This window comes from Brachypodium distachyon, chromosome 4, assembly GCF_000005505.3.
Source record: "Brachypodium distachyon strain Bd21 chromosome 4, Brachypodium_distachyon_v3.0, whole genome shotgun sequence".
Taxonomy (NCBI): domain Eukaryota; kingdom Viridiplantae; phylum Streptophyta; class Magnoliopsida; order Poales; family Poaceae; genus Brachypodium; species Brachypodium distachyon.
In genome coordinates, this window is record NC_016134.3 from 28,049,819 (window position 1) to 28,058,350 (window position 8,532).

Genomic DNA, 8,532 nt, shown 5'->3' on the forward strand with positions numbered 1-8,532 from the left:
CCCGGAGCTCTGGCCTAATTCATAACCACCACCTCCAGCATTCGACACAGAGTTTGCATTGGACAAGTCATAACTTGATTCACCCTCGCCTTCAGCTAGATTGGTCTCATGAGCGACAACCTGGATTAAGGCGACAGGTGTAGTTTCCCTTTTCTCACAACTTTCTAACCAGCGCACCCACTTTGATGTCCAGTCTATCGGCCTCAAAACCCAGAAAATATTTGAACTTGACTTGGTCAACAATGCTTGCACACGGACGGTGTATGTTTCAGGATTGACCGCTAAACATCCTACCAACCATTCCTACGGCTGACTAAACGTCCATGTTTGAGGGGCCGTTAGATCCAACTCCACATACTTAAACTGACTCAGATCAGCTCCATGCTCGGTTGTTAAGACAGTACCGAAACCGTACTAAAAAACAAACTTCACTACACCGGACATCTCTGATGCCTAAAAAAAATGTTTAGACGCGTCAAATACTAAGCAGTACGGCATATAAAAAATATTAATACGCGTCAAATAATGAGCAGTACGGCATATTAAAAATATTAATACGCGGCAAATACTGAGCAGTACGGCATATTAAAAATATATGACGCATCAAATACTGAGCAGTACGGCATATTAAAAATATTAATACGCGTCAAATACTAAGCAGTACGGCATATTAAAAATATTATGACGCGTCAAATACTGAGCAGTACGGCATATTAAAAATATTAATACGCATCAAATACTGAGCAGTACGCCATATTAAAAATATTAATACGCGTCAAATACTGAGCAGTACGGCATATTAAAAATATTATGACGCGTCAAATACTGAGCAGTACGGCATATTAAAAATATTAATACGCGTCAAATACTAACCAGTACTGCATATTAAAAATATTATGACACATCAAATACTAAGCAGTACGGCATATTAAAAATATTAATACGCGTCAAATACTGAGCAGTACGGCATATTAAAAATATTAATACGCGTCAAATACTAACCAGTACGGCATATTAAAAATATTATGACGCGTCAAATACTAACCAGTACGGCGTATTAAAAATATTAATACGCGTCAAATACTAACCAGTACGGCTTATTAAAAATATTAATACGCGTAAAATACTAAACAGTACGACATTAACCGTTAACCAAAATAATGAGCACTATCAAACGCTAAAACATACTTATGGCATCACCACCATTGCTCCAATCAAAACATATACATTGAAGCGGTACACATGTATCCTCATAAACATATACATTATAGGATAAATACGTCAGAGATTAGGATTTACCCTTGAAGCGTGTGAACCCAACCTCGAGCAGCCTCACGGTCACTGGATGAGCACCACCGCCTCCAAACTCCTCCAAACCACCAACATTGCTCCAACTGTGCACCACAAAATTAGCTCCACATGGCCAATGAAAACAGTAGATCGAGGTGTCTTTGGGTGCCAACTAGATAGGGGATGTGATTTTGTGGATTAAATGGGATCAAAATGCACTGATTTGGGTTAGAAAATGGGGGCATTTGAGGAGGAAATGAAGAACAAGAAAAGAAGAGAAGAAACGAGCAGAGGAGGAAGAAGCAGAAGCAGTGGGCGTGGCTGGGCTCGCGCGAGCGCAGGGGAGATGGGAATGAAAGGGAAAAAGAAAAAGGAAAAAATTCCCCGGCCCACCAGCCCGCTGTCGGCCACGGCGAAACCGACTGGCCAGTCGGCCTGGGCGAAGCCGACTGGGCTTCAGTCGGCCTGGGCCAGGCTGGCTAGCTGGTGAGGGCCCGCGCGGTCGAAAGCCGGCCTGGAGTCGGCCTGGACCAGGCCGACTGGGCCTAATCGGCTTGGGCCCATTCGACCTTGCCCAGACCGAGGCCGCATTATTTTTGTAAATTTTGAAAAACGCGTATTATTTTCGAAAATGATTAAAAAATTCGTATTATTTAAAAAAAAATTAGCTCTTTTTCCTAAGTTTGCAAGCTGGAACCATGTTCGTGTTAGTATCACTTAGTGGGCCTGTGACGTTGCAATGTAAAGGTGGTTGGTTGTGGAATATGACTATCATTTAGTGTTAAAGTGTAGACTAGTTCTGAGCAGACCAGAAGTCAATGACCAACTGGCCATGGTAAAAGGAAAAGGATAAATGGCTAATATAAAAATTATATGCACATCAAGTGCCATTTTTTTCTCTCAAATGTTTGGCAGCAGCTCACCTTATTTTTGCTGCTATTGTTCTGCCGTCTCAGTCAGTATCATGTTTCTTGTTTCCATAACATGTCAGTTTGTTACAAGGCTGCTATCTACTTTGGGAATTGCATGCCCCAACTGAAAAAAATACTGTATGTTTTTTTCCCAACCAGTCTCATGACACCTGAATTTCTGTTCTGTTTCTGCTCTGTCGCATGTTGCCCTAATAGCAGTTGTCTTGTTACCATTATAACTTCCCCATATTGTTTTGCTAGCTATACTAATCAGATAGACAAATTTCTAAAATTTTGCAATATCGATTGTGTACATAAACAACTAATTTCAAGAATATTAATTTCTGAACTGTCTTTGAATGTTACAGCTTGGTTTGGCCATTAATTTTTCCTAGAGGAACTCATAAAAATAAAAGTTATTCTCATCTCCAGTTGATCATTTTTATATCCACTTAGCATTTTTTAATAAATAACCACTTAGCATTTTAACCTTCATACATCTATTTGAAAAGGCTACTTAAGTCTACAAGCAATCCTTTTAGCTTATTTGCACTGCATATGTATTGGGGATAATCCATTCCTGTATTACTCTTGTTGGTTATGACATTGACAAAGACAGTATAAGTCATAGGTGCTTCCTTATCTAATTTGATATTTTGCTGTACCTTTGTTGCTGACGTGTAACATTTGCCATCTCAGTCAGGATCATGTTTCTGGTTTCCAAAACATGTCAGTTTGTTACAAGGCCCCTATCTACTTTCAGAACTGCATGCACCAACTGAAAAAACCATGATTTCTCCCAACTACTCTCATGACACCAGAATTTCTGTTCTGTTCTGTTTTACTCTGTTGCACGTTGCTCTAACAACAGTTGTTACCATGATGATATTTCTCCTTGGAGGTAGCCAGCCAGCCAGCCAAGAGTGCCCAGAAAGCATCCCTGCTTCAGCTCCACTCCTGCAGATTTATCTACACTTGTCTTAGGAGTTTTCTGTAACTTCTTTTAGGTGGCAAGTCATGGCTCTTGCTTGTTGCTACTGGGAAACTGGTTGCTTGGGACTAGCTGCTGGTGGTGGCCAGCATGCTATTGTAGTGGAAGCAAAGAAACCAGCCTATCACCTTCATATAAAACCTCCTCAATCTTGTGGATGTCCTTGCAGGTCCAAATTCTTGAGGAACCATTTCCATGGCCTCCGACCGTGTCGAGGTCGACACTGCCCGCCCTTTCCGGTCCGTGAAGGAGGCCGTCGCCGTGTTCGGGGATCGCATCCTAGTCGGCGGAAACCGCTCCAGGCTCCACGCCAATGCTGTCGCCGCTGCTGCCCTTAATGCCAAGCTGGCGGAGAGCGGCAGTAGCAGCACCATCACCCTTTCTCCAAATGCCATGGCTGATGCAGAGGCAGAGGCAACTACAGCCATCGTGCCTATGTACTCTGCTCCGTCCTCACCACCGTCTTTCACATCATCGCGATCGGCGAACGGGGATGACGGCGGCGACGAGCATGATGACCGAGACGAGGATGCCGGTGGGCTCATCGTCATGAGCTCCGTTAAGAAGCTTGAGGAAGAGGTGGCAGAGACGAGGAGGGAAGTGGTGCGGCTGAGGAAGAGGAGCACGGAGATGGAGATGGCCGTGGCCAGCCTCAACGCGCAGCTCCACCGGGGCCTCTCGAGGCTGGCCGAGATGGAGGCCGACAAGGCGGCTGCGGCGGCAGCGCGGCGCAGCAGCATCGGCGGTGACACCGACATGAAGAGGGCAGCCATCGAGCGGTGGGCCGAGAAGTCTGGCGGATACAGCAGCGAGTACCTGCCGTCGTTCAGCCACGCGCTGAGCCTCGGCGAGATTGATGATGATGACGATCTGCTCGGCGGCGGCAGGAGGAGGAAGGCGCCGCAGAAGGTGAAGCCCATCGTGCCCCTCATCGGCGACATCCTCTTCTCCAAGAGTTTCTCCAAGAGGAAGAGCAGCAAGGACAGTGGCGATCTTTACAGTGTGTGTTAGGGGTGGTGATTGACTGCTGTGTGCTCAGGTTGTGGCTGCTTGTGTGTGATTTGGATGGAGCACCTGTGCTTTCCTCTGTTCTTCCTTTTCTCCATGGGTAGATTCTTTTTCTTGCTTCTGCTCTTGTTTGTGTGAGCTGTAAATGTAACATACGGATGAGTGCTTGCATCTATCTTCAGATCATGAATGGACAAAATGTGTGATTACAGTAGAATTGTCATCATATCATTTTTTCTCCTGAGAACGGCAAAAGTTCCTGTCCGTTGAGATTCAGTCATGCAAAGCAAATATTCTTTGTATTACTTCTCTTTTTTGGTAGTTTGTTGGAGATTCAACTATGACTCGGTTACTTTCTAGTCTTAGGGTATATTTGGATTGTAACCAAAGCCTGTCCTACCAAAATTCTTTTGGCAAGCCCCTGTCATAACTCACACCACCACTTTCAGTTTATTTTTCTTCCCAATTTTAGCCAACTAAAAGCAACCAAAACATTGGCCAAATTTTTGACCAGCCAAATATTGCAATCATCAACTTTTTCATCTGAATAGAAAGAAGCAGTTTTTAGTGTTAGCTATGTCTGATTTATCGAGGAGAAATAATCAAAACTACTGCATAAAAAAACAGAGAAGAAAAAAGGTACTTAAATAGCTTTTTTTAATGAGAAAAAAGGGAGCTTATTTTAGATTGTGCACAGTTAACTCTCCACAATTTTCTCCTGGCCCCTTCTTCCGTTTGTCCACCCTAGTTTGAGCATTCCCCCATTCGACCAAGATCAGAGCTTTTTCGCCACATTTTCTCGTTAATCGTCTCTCCATCCGTCCGCAAGAAAATGCAACGCAAGCTATCCGAGGAACCAAATTGCTGCCCATCAATCGACCGGCGCCATTGATCGCCCACGCGCGCGTCGCTCCATCATCAACCGATCGTCCTCCGCCGCGTTTCCGCGTTTTCTTCTCAAGCTCCGGCGGCCCGGTCCCCACCGGCGACGACCGACCGAATTAATGGCGCCGCCGCAGGGGCAGCAGGAGGAGCAGCGCGGGCGGCCGGCGAGCAGCTTCTGCGTGTGGCTGGTGACGGCGCTGCTGCTGGCGTCCGTGCTGGGCGGCGGCGCGTGCCTCGTGGCCTACGTCGTGCTGCCCCCCGGCGAGGCGCCCGGCTGGATCGCCGCGGCCGGGCTGGCGCTCGTCGCGCTGCCCTGGGCCTTCTGGATCGCCACGGGCCTCTACCGCTGCGTCACCACGCGCTCCGCCGACCGCGCCGCCGCCGCCGCCGTCGCGCCCGGCTCCGGCAGCATGGTCTCGCGCGCCCAGGGCTCGTGATTGCTTGTATAAGGTGCTAAGTAGGTGCTTTCCGTGTAATTAAAACTCCTAATTTCCGTTGCCCAAGAAGAAGAAGAAGATGTTGTAACTCTTGCGCATGTTAATTGAATCTGTTGCCAATTGGAAAAATTCAGCGTATAGAACAGAGCGGATTTTCAGATGTGCATTAGTGTTTGAATTTCCTACGCATTTTGAACGTAGAAAATCTTCTCCTTTTTCTCATATATACTTTGGATGTGTTTGGTTGGTGATCGGAAAGCCGTGTGGTAATTTGGGTGAGCGGGACTTCACATGTTTAAGATAAAAATCGATCCATTAGGCTGACGATCCAAAAAATAAAAACTGAATGGCGCCAACCCATGAGGCAACCGAAAAAAAATCCTTAATTACTTGCACCAGAGATTATATTTTGATCTCTTGTCTGAACAATTACAATTCATCGTTAATACAGTGAATAGAATTAACATGAAACACTTAACATTTTTTTCGAATGAGGCGACCCCAATTTTTAATTTTAACTTTTTTATTAGAGTACGGCGACCCCTTTTCCATTTCATAGAAACGAAAACAACAAATGTCTCTTACACCAAGAAAAATCAGAAGAGAATGGTAAAACCGGATCAGGTCACCAGCAAGAAACTCACTATGATACAACCGAGCTGTAAAACTATGGGGCAAAGACCTGTTGCCCTTATAAATTACAACCCCCACGGTTCCGTTGATGAAACGCTTCACTTCTCTTACAATACAACGGAGAAAATAGCCAGCTCTTATTAGGCCTCAAGAGTCGAGGGTTTCACCCCTTCACGCCTTCCTTTTATGTTCTCTCTCTTTTCCAGCTCCATAAAAGTCCTAAACGACACCTCCAAGTGAATGCGGAATTCAGACCATCATGGATGACCTTATAGTCGATGCAACGACCGAGAGTAAGGCTTGTTTGGAGAATGGATCATCATAGATAAATCTGTTTACAATATCAGGCCACCATTTTCACAGAGACGGAGATGACGATCTAGAAACTTCAGCCTCATGTGAGCATAACCATGCCTCAGTCTCCTCATAGTTGTAAGTTCATTACAAAAAGGACCAGTAAGAGACCAATAACATGAACATATACTGCCTAATTAACCTGACGTGTCAGCTCTTTTATAGCATCTTGATGTATAATGTTTAGTACTCCCTCCAATTCATAATAAGTCTCTCAAATTTAGTATGCAAAGTTAGCACAAAATTATACCACGTCTGAGACATTTATTTTGGATCGGAAGGAGTATGATATTTGTATGCTATGAAACATACGGGTCATGTATGCACAACTAGTTTTTCTGTAAGTGGGGGGAGCATATAATTAAGATTTGAATTAGACAGATCTAGTCTAGAAACCAAAAGGAGGAGTATGTGTGATATGTCCACCTGTCAAGATACAGGATATATGCTAGTTTGATGATAATGCCCATAAAAAGCAAAATATATAGGAAGATTTGTGTGAAGTTATTTTAATCCTTAGAGGTTGCCATATCAATCGGTTTGCTGCATTGTAGCTTAGTTTCGAGTTCATATAGCAGAAAGCTACTTATAATTGATTAGGTACGTAAAGCTAAAAGAGGATCCGACTTCAATAAAACAAGGTATACATTATCAGAATAAGCAAAGCAGAAAAAAGATTATTATATCTCAGACAAGTGAGCACCAGTTATCTGTTTCTATCAAAACAAGTAACATAAAGAAAATGAGAGTCGGCCTTAAAGTCTAGCGTGAAGAACTCTGGCTGTTGATTGCAAAATGGAATCAACAGGTCTGGCTCATGTTTTTGATCATTACACAACTCGAGAGGTTTCGCGTGGAAGATGAAACTACCGTCGTGCGGAACATATTCACCTGACTAATTATCTACCAGCACATAATCTGATCAACCACCAAGTGTTTGGAAACCAAATTTTGTTTTCTTTTTTGGCGACAAAACCAAACTCAACTTGTCACCTGTTTATCCTGGCTAGAGCTAAACAGATGCAGCAACCATATCCATGCATTCACTAGAAACATCATTACACTTTAAAGTGGTCTGAAGTGCACGTGCATTCCAATACTATAATGCAAGGAGAACATCAGTTTGCACCTTACATTGTGAAAAGCAGCATATCTAGTTCTCTGCTCTAGTTTTTTTTTTTCGAAAAGGGGCAGAGTCTCCGGCGATGTACACAGTCATATTTTATTACGAAGTTATAAGAGTCTTACAAATCACTAATTAGATATCGTGGAAACAAAAATGAGCCAGCGGAACAAGTTCAACATAGCGAGTCTATGCATCTAAAAGACGACTAGTACACCGCCAACCAACCCGGCTGAAGATATTCCGAGATACCATCTCTAGACGATTGCATCCAATAGCCAAAGGTTTCCGCCGATGTGCAGGAAGTAGGAAGGACCAGAGTCGAATCCAATGAGTGGCTTTGAAGATGACCTGCAAAAAATAAGGAACTCTAGATCGATTAAAAATTACATCGTTTCTGCAGTTCCAAATAGCCCAACAGAAAGCCGAAACTCCCATCTGAATATGAGCTTTAATCTTTTTCTCAACCCCGTTAAGCCAATTCCCAAAATTATTAGTAATCGATGTCGGTGGAGGAATATTAAAAGTAATATAAATAATGCGCCAGACAATACGAGCAAAAGGACAGGAAATAAAAAGATGTTAAATACTCTCGTCAGAGTTGCAGAAACAACATTTTAAACTCTCTTCCCAATTTCTCTTCGCAAGATTATCTTTCGTTAAAATAACCTTACGGTCAAGAAACCACATGAATATCTTCACCTTGAGCAGTGTTTTTAATTTCCATAAGTATTTCTGATGAAAAACCGTATGCCCTTCCATAAAATCTGCGTACATAGACTTTACAGAAAAAATATCAGAGGGGACAAGACTCCAAATAAATTTGTCATTGTCCCCGGTGAAATGAACTAACATAAGGCGTTGAACCAAGTGCAACCATTGCCCCCATCTATTTCCAGC

At 43.6% G+C, this 8,532-nt stretch overlaps 2 protein-coding genes across 2 annotated transcripts; both read left to right on the forward strand.

Annotated features, from left to right (window-relative positions):
- Positions 1-3,301: 3,301 nt before the first annotated feature.
- Positions 3,302-4,426, forward strand: LOC100823618. Its single transcript, XM_003577697.4, has one exon. It carries the CDS (start codon positions 3,388-3,390, stop codon positions 4,201-4,203), a length of 816 nt encoding a protein of 271 aa, XP_003577745.1. The 5' UTR covers positions 3,302-3,387; the 3' UTR covers positions 4,204-4,426.
- A 476-nt stretch (positions 4,427-4,902) lies between these two features.
- Positions 4,903-5,522, forward strand: LOC100823922. The gene has a single exon (XM_003577698.2). It carries the CDS (start codon positions 5,205-5,207, stop codon positions 5,520-5,522), a length of 318 nt encoding a protein of 105 aa, XP_003577746.1. The 5' UTR covers positions 4,903-5,204.
- The last annotated feature ends 3,010 nt before the right edge of the window (positions 5,523-8,532 follow it).